This window comes from Equus caballus, chromosome 20 (assembly GCF_041296265.1).
Source record: "Equus caballus isolate H_3958 breed thoroughbred chromosome 20, TB-T2T, whole genome shotgun sequence".
Lineage (NCBI taxonomy): Eukaryota > Metazoa > Chordata > Mammalia > Perissodactyla > Equidae > Equus > Equus caballus.
Genome location: NC_091703.1, coordinates 45,131,601 through 45,152,625, shown reverse-complemented (window position 1 = coordinate 45,152,625; position 21,025 = coordinate 45,131,601). Strand labels below are relative to the sequence as shown.

The 21,025-nt window shown below is 40.6% G+C and overlaps 1 protein-coding gene across 23 annotated transcripts in view; it reads right to left on the bottom strand.

Moving 5' to 3' along the window:
- Positions 1 to 20,759, bottom strand: part of UBR2 (ubiquitin protein ligase E3 component n-recognin 2) — a 126,235-nt gene extending 105,476 nt beyond the window's left edge. For 17 of the 23 annotated variants that reach the window (XR_011430040.1, XR_002802280.2, XR_002802281.2 and 14 more), the window contains exons 1-2: positions 20,054 to 20,759; positions 10,500 to 10,759 (exon numbers count right to left, since the gene is read on the bottom strand). Coding sequence is in view for 10 of the 23 variants with exons in the window: in XM_005603921.4 (XP_005603978.1) it covers positions 10,500 to 10,759; positions 20,054 to 20,131 (338 nt within the window). In the remaining 13 variants the exon portion in view is untranslated. The remainder of the gene's footprint in view (positions 1 to 10,499; positions 10,760 to 20,053) is intronic. The other 6 variants (XM_070245599.1, XM_070245602.1, XM_070245604.1 and 3 more) reach the window with 3 other exon arrangements.
- Positions 20,760 to 21,025: the final 266 nt, after the last annotated feature.

Genomic DNA, 21,025 nt, shown 5'->3' with positions numbered 1-21,025 from the left:
GTTTACAAATGGTCACAGCCAGCAACTAATGTATCAGCTAAGACTGTTCACTGTATTAGATTACAGTCTAGAAAGACCCATCTTAACGGTGTCTTAATATTCCTAAAATGTATCATGAAAAGCTGCAGATTTTTAATAGTGCAAGATTTACGTCATTTGCTATATTAAACACATACAAGTATGGCTAAGTACAGAATAATAATGTCTAATACTTTAATATGTTGCATTTAAAGTAATGTTGGCATAAGCTGATATGATTTATGAAATAAATTACCATTTTTCTTTCCTTTAAATTTTTAAAACTTCCACTAAAAAAACAGAATGACTTGTCTAAAAAAAAAGAAAAAGGTCACAGAAGCTTTATTCATGATAGTCTCAAACTGGAAACAACCCAAATGCTCATCAACAGGACAATGGATTATGGGCAATAACAGTACACTCATACAACAGACTAGTACTCAGCAACAAAAATGGAATCAACTTCTAATAATCATAACATCGTGGATGAATCTGATAGACATTATGCTAAGTAAAAGAAGTCAGGTACAAAAGAGTATGACTTCATTTTTATGAAGTTCTAGAATAGGCAAAACTAATCTAAGGCGAAAATATCAGAATATTGGTTACCTAGAGGCTAGAGCTATTAGGAGGGAAATTTCTAGTCAAATTGAAATGTTCTGTATCTTGATAGGATGTGAGTTACGTGAAGCTAACTATTGTCAAAAGCATACAATTAAGATTTGTGCCTTCTGAAACATGTAAATTTTCCCTTAAAAAAAAAGAACTCAGGGTACCAAAGAGGAAAATTCTGGTACTATAAATCTGAGTTTCCTTACCTGAAAGGACTACCCTATAGTAATCTATTCACAGTTCTACTATTTCCTAACATCTAGACAAAGACACACATGTAAAGTTGATATTGTACCCCATGTACTTCTATGTTTGACCCTGCACCAAACAGGGGCAGAACAAATAAAAATGACCACTAACCTCCAAATCAAGAATATAAGACTCATTTTAGACAACTATAGGAATCCAAACTATCTAGGAGATATCAACTGTCCACTCCCTGCCACTTCCCAGGTCAGAGAGAGCAGTGTAGACAAGGGAAATTCCAATACACTGAAGGCCACAGAGACAACACATAGCATCGAACTTCTAGGAATTTACCTTGAGAAATACAGAAACGTGTAAAAAGAGATGTGCACAAATACATACAGGGTGCTCTCTGCAGCACAGTTTGCCATAGGAAAAAAACCCTAGAAATCCTCCATTTCTAATTTCATTAATATTAATGAAATAATTAATGAAATAATAACTTAAATAAACTATGGCCTGTCTTTACTATGGAAACACAAGAGTGAAAAGAATGACACAGATTTATATATACTGACGGAAAGATCTCCAAGACAAACTGATAAATGAAAAAAAGCCACAATTATAATATATACAGTATAATTTCTTTCTTGTAGCATATCCATAGATGACTATGTTAAAAAGAAACAGTCTTAAAATAGAACTCTGCTAAAGAGAGATCAAAGTTTCAGGTTTTTTAAAAAGCAAGAAACTCAACAAACAACTCTTCTTACTGGAAATAAGTGGTGCCGCCATGTTAGAGCTTTATTCTTCCAGACAGAAAAGGAATGAAACTATGTCCACCCCTCTGCTTGATATGTTACCCCTGGCTCAGTAATTATCTGAAGACTAAGTATTTGGTTTTAAAAAATCTTACATATATAAATATTTTACAGTTCCCTAAGTGCTTTTATATACATTACCTCATTTTATCTAACCACTCTGTGAGGGAGGAAGAATAACTCAAAACACCTAAGAAATCAGACTTCTAATGCTCATCCACATCCGAGTCTGCATCTCTTTCAGACACAGGAGAATTACACTTTGCTGCCCTGTTTTGCAGTCAGACCTTCTGACCAGTTCTGGCTAAAGGGATGTGGGCATCCTCGTTTCTGAGCCAGAGCAATTTTTGATCCAGGCAAGACCCTTCAGCTCTACTCTTCTCCTGCTGTGGCGAACCCTGAAGCATGACGCTCAGTTTGTGGAGACACAGCATGGCGTGAAGCAACTACCTACAGCAGAAGGACCCTCCACTCATCAGCCCCAGTGGTCTGAACCGGTCACACAGTCTGAGTAATAAATATATTTCAGGTATTTAAATTCTCTGAGATTGTAGGGTTATCTGTTATTTTTGGCATAACTTCATCTATCATTACTGACAGAATCAGAGTTAAAAAAAAAATTAAACCTGAGCAAAACCGTTTGATAGTTTATGATAAAGCGTCATGAAGTACTTACTATCTGGAAACATATGCTATGAATATTTCTAACTGATGCCAGCATAACTCCCCGACCCCCAACTTTTGGGATCCATAACATTCATGCAGTAAGTTTTTAAACGTTAAAAAGGAATGTTCTCAATTTAACTACACAAAGAAAACAAGGGAACTAAACCTAACTTCTCTATATCTAACAGAAATGTTAAACTCAAATTAAAATTTAAACCACACACTGAAGTATGTTTCACATTCTACCAATGTTCTATTTTTCTTAATGGTTATCAAATGTCAAAATATACAGTTACAATCAAAATCAACACTCAGATTACTGCCCCTAATAACAACCGTCTTTATTTAGAAACTAACAAGCACTACGTTTGACTACACTTTTCCTAATAGAGAACTAAGTATAGATAAATACCATAAAAATTAGGCTACTGCCTGAAAACATACATAGCTTTTTCTGACATTACAGAGGCTTCAGCAAGATAATTTATGACCTAGACAATTTGAGAAACTATGAACAACTAACTCTCTACAGAAAAACTAACCGAATTCCCTTCACAAACCCCCTTCTTAAGTATTATACATAAAAGGCTACTCACTATCTTTTTTTCTGCTTAAAGAAAATCTCCACCCTATGGACATAAGTCACCTTTATCTTGAAGGGTCTAGCTTAGAAACTCTCCCAGAGTTCCACTAACCATATTTCATCTTTCCAATGACAGACTCCGTGTCATTTTACCAGGGCACTGGGATCCATGAGAACACCTACTTTGAACAGGAAACACACATCCCCAGGACCCCAGCATGCCACTTACTAAGACTTTACTATGTACCAAGTATTGTGGAAAGCACTACACAAAGAATCTCATTTACTTTCTCAACAACTATGTAATAAAAGAACTTGGCTGGCCTTTGTCCTGGGGGTTCTTGGAGGTAACCTCTAAATCTTTGGAATTTACCACGTGACAGGGGTGTCTCTGTTATTCATACTGCACCCCGCCCCGGCCACTACACCCATGAGTTCATGCTCGTGAGATGACACTGTGGGAGTTAGCCACACCAGAAAGAGGGTTGGGGCTTTCAGCTACATAATATTAGCCCCACCTCAGGGAAGGGAAATGGGGCTACATACTGAGTCGTGTGGGCACCTACTCAATCAATCATGCCTATATAACGAAACCCTAATAAAACCTCTGGACACCAAAGCTCGGGTGAGCTTCCCTGGTTGGCAACACTCTGTGTGTACTGCATTAATGTGTCAGGAGCATAACACGTCTCTGTGGACAAAAGAAGCCTTGCATTTGGAAATCCTGCCCTGTGCCTCTCTCTGTTTGGCTGATTTTGATTTGCATCCTTTTGCTATGATAAAACTTTAATCATAAGTACAGCATTTTCCTGAGTTCTGTGAGTCATTCTAGTGAATTATCCAACCTAAGGTAGTCTACAGAGATGCCTGAAATTTGTAGCCAGCTGATCAGAATTGAGGGTGGCTCTGGGGACCCCTACATTGCAGCTGTATCTTGGACAGTCTTGCAGAGGACTGTGCCCTTAACCTGGAGTTGGGCCAACTTCAGGTATCCTTTAAGAGTCTGGTTCAAACTTGGGCCCTAGTGGGCCCTTTATACATTAAATTCGTCTCCCCCATCTCAAGCTACTTGTCTGTCCAAGGGCAGGTCGCCAGATACGGCTTTCTTTCTTCGAAAGTTCAGGGAATTGGCCAATCTGCTTCTTTCTGGCTGCCACAGCCTTGTCTCTTCTTCCTGGTTTCTTCTCCCCAGAGGCTGGGTAAAAGACAGATTTTCCAATCTTTCCCATCATGACCACAGCAGTTTCTGTTTTTCCTCCCTGACCTGCCTCTCTGCCTCCAACAAGCACATTATCTCCTTTTCATTTTTTAAGAGTTTTTACTACTGGTCACTAAAAGGAAATGAATGCATGCATCCTTTGACTTATAAATTCTACTTCTAAAAATGTATCCTGTGGATATACTTCTACATGTGCACAAAGACACATACAAAGATATTAAATGCAGTATTATTTATCATACCAGAAACAACCTAAATTATCTACGAATAGAAGGCTAGTCAGTAAAGGACAGAACACTCATACAATAGAATAATAATCAGCCATTAAAGACAGGACAAAGTCAGTTCTTTCTCTATGTGTTATATAACAATCTCCAGGACAAATTTTAAATGAAAGAAGCAAGGTGAGAACAGTTTATGTGGTATGTTAGAATTTATTGAAGAAAGCACAAATTCTTGCATATGCATAGACTATCTGGAAGAATACATAAAACTCTAGGCCGGCCAGGTGGCACAGTTGATAAGTTTGCGCGCTCCAATTTGGTGGCCTGGGGTTCACAGGTTCAGATCCCCGGGGCAGACCTAGCACCACTCATCAAGCCACACTGTGGCAGCATCCCACATAAAACAGAGTAAGATTGGCACAGATGTTAGCTCAGCGACAATCTTCCTCATCAAAAAAAAACAAACAACAAAAACCAAACAAACTCGAACAACAGTGGTTACTTCTGGGAAAGGGAACAGGAAATTAAGGGATGAGGAGGGGAGGGTATTTTTCATGGCCTACACTTTTGTACTTTTGAAAGATATAACCAAATGCATGTTTTGCCTATTGGATTAGTTTTCTCAAGTCAATTTTTAAAAAGCAGTGGGTAAGGCTGTTCTTTGTGCTCTCTGTCCTTAATAAATGTACCCTTGTGATTCTCTTTAGATGCTATCATGAAAGGGAAAATTCTTTCCTCACACCATGAGGCATTTCCCCCCGCCCACGGTGACTTCCTTTTCACTTAATATATACATCCTGTAAATACACAGTTAGAATATCCAAAACAGGTATGAATGGATTAACCTATACCTTCAGACTCTACTGAAATAAATTTATATCACAGACAAACCCCAGATTGACATATCCAAGTTCAAACTCCACCACACGTAATACAGGAAAAATTTACTGAGATCATCTCTGACTCAGCTTCAACACAAATCCTTTAGGCACACTCAATCTTCAAATACAGGCAAGTAACTTTTCAGTACACCGTTTTCATTGAGGGATTAAATGTACTCCTCCTCCTACCATCCCACCTCCACTCTTCCAAACTCCCAAAAGCCTATTCCACGATCACTGCTGAAGACAAGATTCTTCTTACTTCCTCTTCTTCTAGTAATGGAAGACCCCAAGATGGTCAATCTAATCAATGCCTCCCTATAAAGCATTCAAACCTGCACCCAACCTCTGCTCTTCTGGGATGGACCCACACACAGATACGTATAGGATTCCTGGGACTAACAAAATTCCTGAATACTGTACCTATGGTTCAAAGATAAAACGAGATGGCGATAAGTTTGTAAGAGAGATTAATGTACTGTGTACCTGTAGCACCAGCTGCCCTATTAATTAGCTGGCCGGGTATAAGAGAATATCTGAAGTTGTAAAATTCAGAACAGGAAGGATTCCCAGTACATAATCATGAGTAACATCCTAGAAAGTAGCTGATTTACAATAAATATGATATTGCCACTGGACAAGTATGGAAATACGCAACGAATAGGAATACTCAAGCAATTTAAAGAAGGAAGAGCAAAATAACATCTTTAAAACTGTCCTCTTCACTCTGAACAAACATTTGCTCAACAAACAGTTGCTGAACACCTAACACGTAGGAGGCACTGTGATACGTGCCAAACATCTGCAACTGGGAAAGAGCTTCGAGACCCGTCTAACCGGGGACAACGAGGGAGAAAAGGTTCAGGCCAAGTCCACAATCCTGAGTCACCAAAACCTCTTTCTCCAGCACAAATATGATTTTCAGTTAATATTCTTTGCATGTACTTCATGATGCAGAAGACAGGACTGTAACGCAACCTGAGTCTCTGCTTAGGAATCAGAGTGCTGTGTGTGGTAGTTCCCAAATTTCTGAGTCTCGGGGACCAGTAGAATAACCAAAAAAGGGGCTACTAATTATTTTTTTCTAAGAACATTAAAAAACAAAACAAAACTACTTAATTCATTGTCTTTGTTTCATATAGTAATATTTTAACAACAAAGTAGAGCTCTCAGAATTTAGGAACAAATTTAGTTGCAAAAAAAAGTCAGTATGTTCTACCTATTTTTTCCCTCATTTTACTGACTATGAGTGAAAAATTCATAAGAGACCAATACTTGAGAATCAAAGAAAGGTAAAATGAAAAAACATGGACTTCAGAGTCAGAGCGCCCTGGTTTCAATTTTTATGACTGCAGGTAAGTCACTTAATCACTCTGAGCTTCAGCTTCCTGAGATATTAACTCGGGGGTTTACAGAAGGATTAAACATGATATATATCAAGAGCTTAGCATTAAATCAGGCACCTAGAAGGTGCTCAACAACCATAAGCTATTTTCACTGTTAAAATAAATTTTGGGGGGCCAGCCCCATGGTCGAGTGGTTAAGTTCGCACACTCCACTTCAGCGGCCCAGGGTTTCACAGGTTTGGATCATGGGCACAGACATGGCACCACTCATCAGGCCATGCTGAGGTGGCGCCCCACACAGCACAACCCAGAGGCACTCACAACTAGAATATACAACTATGTACTGGGGCTTTGGGGAGAAGAAGGGAAAAAAAAGACAACTGGCAACAGATGTTAGCTCAGGTGCCAATCTTTAAAAAAATAAAAACAAAAATAAAAAAATTTTGGGACTTCCACTCTGGTTATGACAGAATAAGTGGTACTGAACTAGCCCTCCCACTTTACACAACCATAAAACTAGATGAATACATGAGGCAACGATTTCCAGGCAATGAACAGGGCACTAGATTGCAATAACTAAGAGTAGGGAAATTCACGAGGTGAGCCCCATGATGGCCCTGCCTCTCACGGAGGGGGTAAATACCCACCTATGCACTGCAAGGTAGAGTCTAAGCAGAACAGGAAGGTCCTGCTGAGCTGATAATAGACCAGAGTTTGGGGCGGGTAAAATAGGTAGAGGCCACAGGTCAGGGAACCAAAGAGGTGGAATTATGCAGGATGGGAGGGGTTGGGAAGGGACAGAAGTCTATGAGGGGGTTGCCAGTGAATGAGTTCTTGGCTGAGGGTTGGGCTGCACAAGCACAGGGCAACACTCTCCAAGTTTACTGGAGGGTGGCTGCTACAAAACTGAGAGTGCCACAGAGATACCTTAAGTCTAGCAAGCAGTGATAGAGGACTATGGAGTTCCAGTAAGGCAGATATGCAACTGAGATCAGAAAGGCCAGGACTTGGATTAAAGACCATGAATCTAAAAGCAAGACTTTTAGATCTGCCCCAACAAGGGCTGAAGGGAAGGTCACCGTGGCCCAGCACGGGGAGTGGAACTCAAATAGGGTAAGGAGGGCAACTATGCAGAGCTGGGTGTTAGTGGCAGCAGCAGCAAAAGAATGGTTGCACACAAGGGAATGATCAAATAGGTAAATATTTTTCAGATGAGAATCAGGTTCATCAGAGAAAGCAGTTACAAATATACGAAGGGAAAAAATGAGAAAGAATCCTGTAATGTTGGATTGGAACTGGAGAGATCACTGTAAATGCAGAGTTTTTAATATCTCTTTCAAGAGGTATCGAAAGATAGATATAGAATACAGATCCACTGAGAGGGCCTGGGATTAGTGACATATGTAAGTACTAATAGCAACAAGCACACCTACTACCTTAATTCTAAATACTAATCTTTACTAAAAAGTGGGGGCCAGCCCAGTGGCACAGCAGTTAAGTTCACACATTCTGCTTCAGCGGCCCAGGGTTTGCTGGTTAAGATCCTGGGTGTGGACCTATGCACTGCTTGTCAAGCCATGCTGTTGTAGGCGTCCCACATACAAAGTAGAGGAAGATGGGCATGGATGTTAGCTCAGGGCCAGTCTTCCTCAGCAAAAAAAAGCCCAAAAAAACAAAACAAAACAACAACATTTTGGGGTCCGGCCCGGTGGCACAGCGGTTAAGTTTGCACGTTCTGCTTCTCGGCGGCCTGGGGTTCACCGGTTCGGATCCCAGGTGCAGACATGGCACCGCTTGGCAAAAGCCATGCTGTGGTATTGATGAATACTTAGGTTATTTTCACTTTTTGGTTATTATAAATAATGTTGCTATGAACATTGGTGTATAAGTTTCAGTGTGTACTTTTTTTCATTATTTTATTATGGTGAAATACACAGAACATAAAACTCACCATCTTAACCATTTTTAAGTATTAAAAAAAAAAAAAAAAAAGCCATGCTGTGGTGGGTGTCCCACGTATAAAGTAGAGGAAGATGGGCATGGATGTTAGCTCAGGACCAGTCTTCCTCAGCAAAAAGAGGAGGATTGGCAGTGGTTAGCACAGGGCTAATCTTCCTCAAAAAAAAATGGAAACCAGGCTCCTTGGGTAAATGGTTGATTTCAGGGCCAGGCAGCGAAAAGTCCAAGATGTGCCCAAAACATCTTGTGCCCGAATGAAAAAGGAAGCACTGAAAGACTGACGGGGACATGAAAAAGAACAAAGAAGACAACTTGAAAGGCCACCACTGGTCAAATCTAGAACAATCTGAGCACACAAACAATGGGACTCCACGAATACACACTGATATGAACAAAGTGAACATCGAGAAACAAGATATTTGCCGGTCTCAAAGTACCTCCCAACAAAATTCTGATTACAGAGGTGAAAAGAAACAACTTTACAGTGGAGAAGTCTTGCAGACATCCCCTTAAACAAGGGATCAAAGTTAACATCACTAGTTATTGAACAAATCAAAATCATATGCTACTTGATAGGGAACAATGAGAATATGTGATTTTTGTGGATATTTCTGTGACAGATGCAATCTGACTCTAATCGTGAAGTGTATCAGACAAACCCAAATTGATAGCCCAAACCCAAATAATTGGCCTGTAATCTTCAAGTGGGAAGATCTTGAAAGTCAAAGAAAAACTGAGGAAACATTCCAGATGGACGATTAAAAACACGACATACAAAAGCGTGCTTTGGAACAGGATCCTTTTGACAAAGAGCATTACTGGAACAAGTGGGTCTCGGTTTCCTCATCTGTAGGTCTTGAGGTTAAACTGGATCTATTGCTCCAAACATCAATAAAGGACTCAAAGAAGCTTTTGTAAAGACAAACAAAAAACTACATCTAATAGTCTTTGATAAAAAGATCTCTCTCGGTATTCTAACCATGCTGACAAAGAAAGACTACCACGGACACCCAGAGGCCTTAACCAAATTAAGAGTATATTAAATTTCAGTCTTACGGGAAAAAGCCTTAAGGAAAAAAATGTTCCACAACGCCTCTAACAAGAGTACATCCACACACTGAAATATTATCTAGCTATATCAGCCGATATGGACAGATGTCAAGACTTTGTTAAACAGAGAAAGGAAAACTTAGCGCAGTATATATAACGTATTCCCTTTTGTATGTATGTTTAAGATAGCCATATATATGGGCCTGCACATGGACAAAAAATTTCTGGAAGGATACAGAAGAAAATGTTAATAATGATTAGTTCTGAGAAACACGAATAGATAGTCACAAGGAGACAAGCATTTTCCTCACTATCTTCCATTCTCGTATATTCAATTTTCAACAAGATTTTTTTTTAAAAAAAAAGTAAAGCTATGCTGGTAGCAATAGTATATACAGCTCCCAGGCCATGATTTCTAACTACTACTGCCAACTAAAAACAAACTCAGTACAGAAATAGCTGATTCTACACATGGGTCAGAGTTAAGTACAAAGTGAGCTGTGGACATCTTGTGCCAGAAAGCAAAGAAACACTCAAAAACTACTGAAGTCATGGGAAAAAGACAACGAAGCTAGCATGATGGGGCTCTCAGCGGTCAAATGTGGGATAATCTGAAGATTAAAAAGAATCGCTGTAACTAAAAAACTATCAAGAAAAGCAAGGAAGTGATTAATGTAAGAGTCAAGGTAGCAGTTAATTATGGGGGAAAAAGAAAGCACACAGTCAGTTTCTGGAATGCTGATGATGTCCTATTTCTTGACCTGGAAAATAATAACATGAATGTTTGTTTTATAATTATTTTAAACCATATATATTTGTTGTATAGCCTTTTTAATATATATATTTCATAATTTAAAACAAAAATCTAACATTTCAAGAAAAAAATGTCAAGTAAAAAGAAGAGCCTTTTAGAAAGAAAATTACAATATTTTACCTGCAAGAGTATGTAGGCTCTCCTACTTTAAAAACACGACCACAAAGATGAGAAGGTTTGTTTGCTTGTTGAAGTTTTGGAAACCCAAACTCAGAATCTTCACCACAAAGGTACCATTCCATCGGCGCCAACAAAACATGCTGTGCCACCATGTCTTCCTTCTGTGGACAAGGGTTGGGACTCCTGCAGTAGATTTTGGGTACATAGTGGGCTAAGTGCTGGTACACTTCTCTAGTGAGGTCAGTTGCTTGCAGCCATTTCTTTAAAAAAAGAAAAAAGAGAAAATAGTTTTAAACAATGTCAATAAATCACTAACTTGAATAAACCTACTCTATTTTCTTTTAGGTACAAAAATAATGATAAAAGAGTCTTATATTTTGTTGATGACATTCATCACCGTACGTCTTCTCTGCGAAAAAGGGTAAAAGTCATTTAGAACTTTACTGAAATGCCAAATATTTCAGAATTCTACTTTAAAGTGAAAGCAAAATTAAAGTGAAATGAGCCTCTCTCCTCAAAATGATTCTTGAAGCAAACTTCCGTAGGCAGCACATGAAAAAGACCACAACAGATGACCACGTAAGACACCAGCCACTGAGCCCATCTGACGTCCTTTCTAACGCTTTGCTCACACGATATTCTGATTGTGATTTGGATTCTCTTGTCAGCGTGCAGATAGGAAGAGCATGAACAGCCAATACACTAGTTGTATTTCTCACTGATAAGCAGATGAGATGATACACCAGTCTCTGACGAATGTCAGTCCACAAGAGACTTTGTTCCGTCAATCACGCCTTCTTTCCCTGATCAACTTCCCTATAAAAGCTCTTTCCCCTTTGCCTTCTCTGCTAAAAACGACAAAGAAAAAGCCACTTTTCTCTGTCCCCAAACTTTTATGTCCAACTACCTGTGATAATTATACTTGGACAGCTAATAGATACTGTGATATTGTGATTTATAATAAGTAGTATATTTTTGGTCTTCTTTCCATTCCTCGCACAGAGCTCCTAAAACTTTGGAAATTTCCAAAGTGATAAGGGAGATAAAGGTAAAAGGAGTGTTTTTAGTTACTCATAACAAGCCCCTTTCAACCACACCTGAGTTGAAGTTAATGAGGCGACTTTTGGAAAGCCCCTAAGGAGGGGGAGCTGGCTGCCAGGGGAATCAACCTCCTGATTAGAGGCTGGAACTTAGAGCCTCCACCTCCAATCCTGGAGTAGGAGAGAGGGGCTGGAGGTTGAGTAACCACTAATGTCCAATGATTTAATCAATCATGCTTGTGTAAGGAAGCCTCCATAAAAATCCCTATATATCAGGGTTCGGAGAGCTTCTGGATGTGAGCACGCAGAGGTGCGGAAGCGCCCAGAGAGGGCGTGGAAGCTCAGCATCCCCTCCCACACACCTTGCTCTACGCATCTCTTCCATCCGGCTGTTCCTAAGCTGTATCACTTGATGATAAACCCGTAATCTAGTAAACAAACTGTTTCCCTTAGTTCTGTGAGCCATTCTCGCAAATTATCAAGCCAGAAGAGGGGGTCATGGAATCCCCAATTTGTAGCTAAGTGAGACACAAGTTGTGGGTAACCTGAGGACTCACTGCTTGTAAGTGACATCTGGAGTCCGAGGGGCAGAGAGGCAGTCTTGTGGGACTGAGCCCTTAATCTGTGGGATCTGATGCTAACTCCAGGTGTGCAGTATCAGAATCGATTGAACTGTAGGACACCCAGTTGGTGCCTGCAAAGAATTAGAGAATTGCCTGGCGTGGGGAACACCCCCTCCCATATACAGAGGCCAGAAATATCGGTGAGAGTGTAGAGAACAAAAGAAATCAGTTTCTCCTTTCAGACACCAACTCAATATGTCCAAAACTGATCTCATGCTCCTCTCCCCACAAAACCCTATGTCCCCTATTTCCCTATTTTAGATACCAGCATGCACCCAAGTATCCAAACTGGAAAAACCTGAAAACCTTCCTTCCTCCTCACCCCAACATCCAATTAATCAACATGTCTTGTCTATTAGGCTTCCTAAATATCTGTTGAATCCATCCATTTCTTTCCATCTCCACCGGCACTACCTCCACTATGCTAGCCCAAAGTCCCCACTCTCAGCTTTCAACCAAGATTAGTGCAACAATGTCCTAACCGGTGATCGCCACTAATCTCGTCCCTCTCCAGTCCATTTTCCAACCTCACTAACAGAGCGATTCTTGCAAAATGCCAGTGTGACCCTGCCATTCAGGTTCCCCTTGTATTCAGGACCAAGTCAAGTCCCCGGACATAGTCTACAAGGTCCTTTGCCTTGCACCACTCTCCAGCCTCCTCCTCCTGACCTGTATAGCTCCTCCCTCTCTGCTTTACAAGACTATTTTCTGCTCGTTCCTCAGATCTGGTTCTGTTTTGCTTTCTCCAAGATGCCTTCTTAGCCTGTTCCTCATCCCCATCTCCCGTTCCCATATTCCCCAGGTCTAAAACAGAACCTGACCCCAGCGGGCATTTAGTAAAATCTGTTACCTGGATAACTATAAACATTTTTATACTACTTACTGTCACATAACATTGATACTGCAGAAAGATGCTCCATATGGCATTAATGAAAGCAGAGATAAAGTAGATGCAGGCCTGTAGTCTCTAAAAATCAAACCAAACAAGGCCTAGATAAGGCATCCTTCAAACTGCCTCCTTTTTTCCCCTTTTCGTTTAAGTCTTAACTCTTTTCCTTGTATTCTGTCATTTATCCTTGCCTCCCCTGCTAATTCTGCCTATATGTTTTATTTGTCCTCCATACTGCTTTGTATAATTATAACTCATTTTGGCTTTAAATCAAGTAAAAATTTCAAATCAGAAAACATGAAATGACTCACGCTACAAAAATGCAGTTAACTGACCTGCTAACTCATAGGTCCAACATTTCCCTATGGATTGCAATCTAAGTTTCAAATTATATCCTCGTTAAAAAAGAGTTTATGGGGGCCAGCCCAGTGGTGTAGTGGTTAAGTTCACGTGCTCTGCTCCAGCAGCCTGGATTCGTGAGTTTGGATCCTGGGTATGGACCTACACACCACTCATCAAGCCATGTTGTGGTGGTATCCCACATACAAAATACAGGAAGATTGGCACAGATGTTAGCTCAGGGACAATCTTCCTCACCGAAAAAAAAGAGTTCATCTTCAAGTGATGTCTAACACCATAAGACAACAGCACAAGGCCTTCATTTTAACTATTAGATGTACAACCTTCAGCCTACTTCCTTCCTTCTAAAAGTAACATATAGAGATTTTAAATATTCATGAGGTAGTATATATTAACTTTCTAGTCAATTTCACATTTTCAGAAAACTTTTGCTAAAAATGTAAAAACCTTATTCATAACTTAAGGGACTAGATGGAAGCTTACAATCAAAAACAGTAAAAAAGTCTTCACCCCTAAAGTGAAACCATCTTTTCCAAATGTTACTAACTTTCTTTGTTTGCTTCACGTGAAAAGGAAAGAGACTAGATTACTCTTAAAACAACTTCTTGGCAGACAATCCCACAGGTTTAAGGATTCTCTCCCTTCAGAGAAGTGTCTCTAAATCAAAATTACACATACATACACACACACACAGAGTTCAGTTAACTATAAAAAGGATAGGTAAGGAAAAAAGTAGTCATTAGTAAAAGGCAGCGAGTCATCAACCAACAAATAAACTAGAATTTAATTCTTTGAGCTAAAAACTACTTTTTTGGCCAAGGGTAAATGTTCATTTTCACCCATTGTCAGCAACTCTATTTCAAAATATGAATGAACGTAATCAAATTATCCTAAGCAATTTACTGTTTTGGCTGAAAAATTAAGCATTAAGATTCAATGCCTCCAGGATCCTAGAAAGTTATGCTTCAGGCAATTTTAATTTACAACACATTTGAAGGTTTTATTTTAAAAGCAGTTTTTGTTTTTCTTATATTTTATGTTCCCATTTCTCCTCAAAGATCACTTTTGCAGAATTTTAATCCAGGGAGAATATAAAATAATGCTTTCTAAAAGAAATTATGTTGTCTTGTGGCTCCAACAACACCGACAGGTCAAATCTGTTCACAGATTTCTTTAAAAATTCAAAAACTATTAACAACTTCTGGTTAAGAAAAAAAAAATGAGCCACCTTATATAAACTATATTATTAGTAAAACAATCATTTCATTCTAAATAGCATTTATCATATAGAATTATAAATTATTAACGAGACATAAAAGCCTGGTTCAAGAAAGGCAGGCATATGCTCCAACTTCAAGACCACCCAAGAGATTTGGGATCTATTACATGCATTTTAACTTCATTAAATTCAAACACTTAATATACAAAGTACCTTTGCATGAGAATTCTATACCAGAGATAAGAATTAGTGACTGGCAACGGTACAGACAAAAAAAAAAGTAGTGAAGGCAAAAGGAGCTGCCTTTCAGAATAATGGCTCATCTCTTTCTCAAAAGAACAAATCTACAGATTTTCATATCAGTTCTCATTAACATACCCTAACTGTAACTGTTTCTTCAATATGAAAAATTGAGATTTCTAATTTGGGTGCATGTTCATGTGTCCTTATTTTAGACACCCGTGGCTGTCACACCAATGTACACAACACAGTACTAAGTACTATTTTATTAGAAGTCCTCCACAAGGGAAGTAAAGAAACTGTCAACTCACTTCACTAAAGTAAACATGTTATGACAATGCTTCCAGGAGCTTTCCTTTTTTGAATGCTAAACTTCAGCCTTACGATAGAGAGCAAGTAGAATAAACACAAAAAGGAAAGAATCCCTGGGGGTGGGCCTTTTATTACACTAATTATTATTCCATACCTGATTAAAACTGTATCCTTTAACCACATTTGATTTTGCTTTTGAACAAAGATAACCAACACGTAAGTTAACAACAACAATTGCTAGTGCTGAAAGGGAGTTTTGGGGACTACATTAAGAAAAATTTTAAACAAACCATATTAAGAGTTCTAGAGATGAAGTGAAAGCAGTCACAAATTAAAATAATATAGAACTCAATAATAAAAGACAAAAAAATCAAATTTAAAAATAGGAAAAGGACCAGCCCTGTGGCCGAGTAGTTAGGTTTGCACGCTCCGCTTCAGTGGCCTGGGGTTCGCTGGATCCTGGGTGCGGACCTAGCACCATTCATCAAGCCACGCTGTAGCGGCGTCCCACATAGAAGAACAAGAATGACCTAAAACTAGGATATGCAACTAGGTACTGGGGCTTCGGGGAGGGAAAAAAAAAAGGAGGAAGACTGGCAAAAGATGTCAGCTCAGGGCCAATCTTCCTCACCAAAAAGCAAAAGACTAAATAAAAGAAATAAAAAGAAAAATAGGCAAAAGATCTGAATTGATCCTTCCCAAGAAGATATACAAATACGCAATACGCTCATGAAACGACGTTCAACACAAAGAGTCGCGAGGGAAATACAAACCAAAACTACAAAGAGATGCCACTTCACACCCAAGAATGGCTATAATCAAAAAGACAAGCACCACATGACGTCACTCGTGTGTGGAAGATAAACAAACACAGGGACAAAGACAAGAGATTAGTGGTTACCAGTAGGGAAGGGAGTTGGGGGGTGGGCTTAGGGGTAAAGGGTCACAGATATGGTGACTGACAAATAATAATGTACAACTGAAACCTCACAATGTTATAAACTACTATGGCCTCAATTAAAAAAAAGAGACAGACAATAACAAGTGTTGACAAAGATGTAGAGAAATCCACTAGAATCCTCACATACTGTGGTGGGAATGTAAAATGATGCAGCCACTTTGGAAAACAGTTTAGTGATTTCTCAAAACGTTAACCACAGAATTACCATATGACCCAGAAATTGCACTCCTGGGTTTACATCATAAGTGCCTAAGAGAATGAAAACACATGTCCTCACAAAAAATTGTACACAAAACGTGCATAGCAGTATGATTCGTAATATCCAGAAGGTAGAAATAGCCCAAATGCCCAACAACTGATGAATGGAGAAATAAAATATGGTATATATCCACACAATGGAATATCATTTGGCAATAAAAAGGAATGAAGCATTGATACACACTACCACACGGAAGAACCTTGAAAACATCATGCTGAGTGAAAGAAGCCAGTCACAAAAGACCAAACACTGTATAATTCCATTTATATGAAATTTCCAGAACAGGCAAATCTATGGAGACAGAAAATAGTAGCTGCCTAGAGTTTGGGAGGCTGGGGGAAAATGGGGAGTGACTGTTAACGGGTATAGGATTTCTTTTTCGGGGTGATGAAAACATTCTAAAATTGACTGTGACGATGGTTGAACAACTCTGTGAAATACTAAAAGCTACTGAATTGAATTGTATGATATGTGAATTACATGTAAATAAACTGTCAAAGATTTTAAAGCAAAAATAACCATCATAGACATAAAACTCTACATAAATCTTCTATAAAGAATATGTATTTCTTTTATACTTGGGTAAAAATATGTCCTTCTTAAACCATAATCATCCATTGGAACATATTATAATCAAATCCGTGGAGCATGAAATGTAGATAGACTGGAGAAGTGTGGGGAAAGTCATGCTTGTGGAATCAAATCTACCGAGAAAACTGAGAAGAGAGGGCCAATTTAATATCCTAAACTTACAATTATTGAAGAGAGCACCTAAATGCTTTTATTTGTGACGCATACTAGTTACAATAGAGGTGATCACAAAAAGTCCTTCCTCATAACAGAAACAAGAAAAGCAATGTTTAAATAAAGTGTGGGAAAGATGACGCTAGTGCTTCTTAAGAACTTTTAAACAGATGTGATCCCTTGGGGGATGGCCTGGTGGCGCAGCGGTTAAGTTCCAACGTTCCCCTTCAGGGGCCCCAGAGGTCACTGGTTTGGATCCCAGGTGCAGAGATGGCACCGGTTGGCAAGCCATGCTGTAGTAGGCGTCCCACATATAAAGTGGAAGATGGGCACAGATGTGAGCTCAGGGCCAGCCTCCCTCAGCAAAAAAAGAAGACTGAAGGCAGATGTTAGCTCAGGGCTAATCGTCCTCAAAAATAAATAAATAAATAAATAAATAAATAAATAAATGGATGTGATCCCAACAAATTACCAGTAACAGAAGCACAGATGTGAGCTCAGGGCCAGCCTCCCTCGGCAAAAAAACAAGACTGAAGGCAGATGTTAGCTCAGGGCTAATCGTCCTCAAAAATAAATAAATAAATTAAATAAATAAATAAATGGATGTGATCCCAACAAATTACCAGTAACAGAAGTCTAAAGGCCAAAATAACTTCCTTTACTTGTTTACTCTAAAATTTACTTTTTATTTTATTTTATTTTGTGAGGAAGATTTGCCCTGAGCTAACATCTGCGGCCAATCTTCCTCTTTTTTGCTGAGAAGACTGGCCCTGAGCTAACATCCGTGCCCACCTTCCTCCACTTTATATGTGGGACGCCTACCACAGCATCGCTTGCCAATTGGTGTGTAGGTCCGCACCCAGGATCCAAACTGGCAAACCCTGGGCCACCCAAGCAGAACGTGTGAACTTAACAGCTGCGCCATCAGGCTGGCCCCTAAAATTTACTTTTAACTTGAGAAAAGTTTATGAATTCAGTTTAATCTGTGGTAAAGGGTTGTGCTGGAGCCTAAGTTGAAAGAATAGTTTTAAGTGTTAGCCTGTTTTAACTAAAACAGACAATAAACCCCTCACAAAGCCAGGCCAGGTTAAACAGCCAGGAGAATCTTATATTTGAATATTAGCTGGCATCCTCTTTAAGGAATTTTGTGGGCCTTCAGACTAAATTTTTTTTTCATCTTATTGTTCAGAAAGCCATTTAAAAGTAAACAGAGCAAAACTCAAATGTAGCTCAGATTGTTATCTTCACAAATTCAAATGAAATCCAAATTAATACATTCTTTTTGCATTTCCCTTAATTTCCCCTAATGGGTCTGCTTGAGAATTTCACTGCACAAGAACTAGGAGTGCTGGTCTCTAGCACCCTTTTATAACTGGTTTCCTCAGGATCCTCAACAAGTTGGAGACATTCTAATCACTTGATAGCTTGCACTTTTAGAACTGGGAAAACAGTAGATAGACTGTATCACTGGGCCAACAGACACAACATTCGGTGGGAGTGGGGGGAAAGAAACCCCAATTACTTTGAGGTAAATAACAGATCAGATATCAATACGGATATGGCATAGCTGTCATTACCACCATTTTACCATTTCCGTGTAACTGCTTTCATTTTCTTTTTTACATCTCTTTGATAAATGAAAGGCAGACGGGCGCTGAAAATCCTTGGGCTGTGGCAATATCAAGCAGAAAGTAAATTAAAACAGCCTGAAACTAAACAAGCTGGTTAAAAATAAAATAAGCAAAGACTCAGCATTCAACAATGTGTTTCTTTAGACTTTTCACCCTGACTTGGGTGTCCTCATCAATTCACCCAGAATAACTCCTCACAGACCAAGCGTCCTGCAGTGCCCCGCTAAAATTTTGTTCAGAACATTCAGACTGTTTGTTGACTTGTGTTCAAAGGTCACTCGCTTCCTGTAACTTTTTAAACTGGAGGCCTCAGAGATAGGGCCCAAGCTGTTTCGGTCCATTCACAATCATTCTGGACAATCTGTTCTAATGGGCGTTCCCTGCCCTTCTTGAGGAAAGATGCCATTGAGTTTACTACACTAATCATTTTACAACTCTGCTACCTATACGAGCATACTATTCATATTACAGTTTCAGTACAATGTTGGGTTTGAAAGGTGTAAATCTGGGGCATAAGTGCTCCCACTACGCTGTGACCAAACCTCACATCATTAGCTTCTATTTGTTGAAAGCTGCTCTCCCAAAGTTATATAACGTTTGCTCTCCACCTAACTACCCCCAGCTCCCAGAAATTTTGTTTTAATCTCCCAGCCTCCACGACTACTTTCTCACACTCAGTAAACATGTCGAGACACTACTTTGCGCATATTCATCACGCCGTGGACGGACCAAATCGGTGCAAAAACGCACTGAAGAGGGGAAGGGGGAAAACAGTATCGTCTGCGTCCTTTGGTGCCAGCGGCAATCCCAGAAACAAAGTCGGGAGTCCGTTAAGGTAGCATGTCTCAGTGGAGGAGGCGATGCTCCACTTATCTCATTAAAAGGAGTCAGGAGGATTTAAAAGACCAGGAAGCGTCTTTCCCTCCCCTCTCCCAAGAGCTGGCATAAAGGGCAAAGGCCCTTGTGTCGGGGAGTTAATGAGACTGTTAGGGGAAAGAAGGGATAATGGAAGAGCTGCGGGTTCTCCCCGGCGGAAAGGGAATGCAGGAGGCTGGTGCACAGAGCAGCTCGGAGGGCTATTTGAGCATAAAGAGGGCAGGAGACCGGCAGGCTCGGTGGCCTCCCCGGGCCATTACCCACAAAGCGAGGCCGGCGAGCCCGGCGCGGTCGCTGCTCCAAGTCAGGGCCCGGCCGCTCCGGATTTCCAGGAGTCGGCTCCTCCCCCGGGGCTCGGCCAGGGAAGGCAGGACGTCCCCGCCCGGGTCCCGACACTGACCCCCGCGATCTCCTCGGCCGAACATTCCAGCAAACTCCGGTCGATGGCCTGCATCTCGAGCTCCAGCTCCGACGCCATCTTCTCTCCTCCTCCTCCCCAGCGCTGACGCCGCTACAGCCGCCCCGAGGGCCGCGGCCTCGCCCCTGCCCGGGCGGCTGAGACCGCCACCCCTGCCCTAGGCAGTCCGTCCGGAGTCGTCCAGGCGGCTGCAGGTGGAGAAGACGGAGAGTAGTGTGAGGGGAGCCCGCCAGGAGGGACGGCGGCCTCCTGCGCTCCCTCCTGGCTCAGCGTCCAAGAGTCAAGTCACTGGCTCGTCCCTGCCCCGGGAAAGGACACAGAGGGCCCGGGGCCCGGCCCTCTCGCTCGCTACTACCGCGTCCCGCACCGGGAAAGGGGCAATAACATCCAGGAGAGGAAGCAGGGTGTTCTGGGAAATGTAGTCGTCCTCGGCGAACCGGGGAAGCAGGTGGAGATCTTATCGGGAGCCCCACGAGGGCATTGTGGGAGTTGTAGTCCAACTCCTGATGAGAGAACGCGCTGAGAAATAAGCGGGCGGAGCTTTTCTTCAGGCCAGAATGTTGGGAAGAGACAAGTGGAAGGAAGCGCCCACCTGGGAAGAGACAGAGGAGCGGGATATTGTGGGAACTGTAGTTTTATTGTCCCAACCACATTTGTTGGTTTTTGTATCCTCAGATTCTAGAACAGTGCTGCGCATGTGGTAGACGGTCAAGTACTTTTCAAAGCTTGGAATACGGTAGGCGCTCGAATACTTATGGAACCAATGAATGAATTACATTCTATTCCTATAGTTCTATGGCCCTGTCATCCATCATCCTCTAGATTAGTGGCCAAGGTGAACATTATTAAGGTTTTAAAGGTTTTAAAATATGTTTAAATGCTGTTAAAGAAAAATTTCTAAGAGATTTAGTTATGACCACTTACCAAAACTTATTACAAATCTTGCTGCAAAGG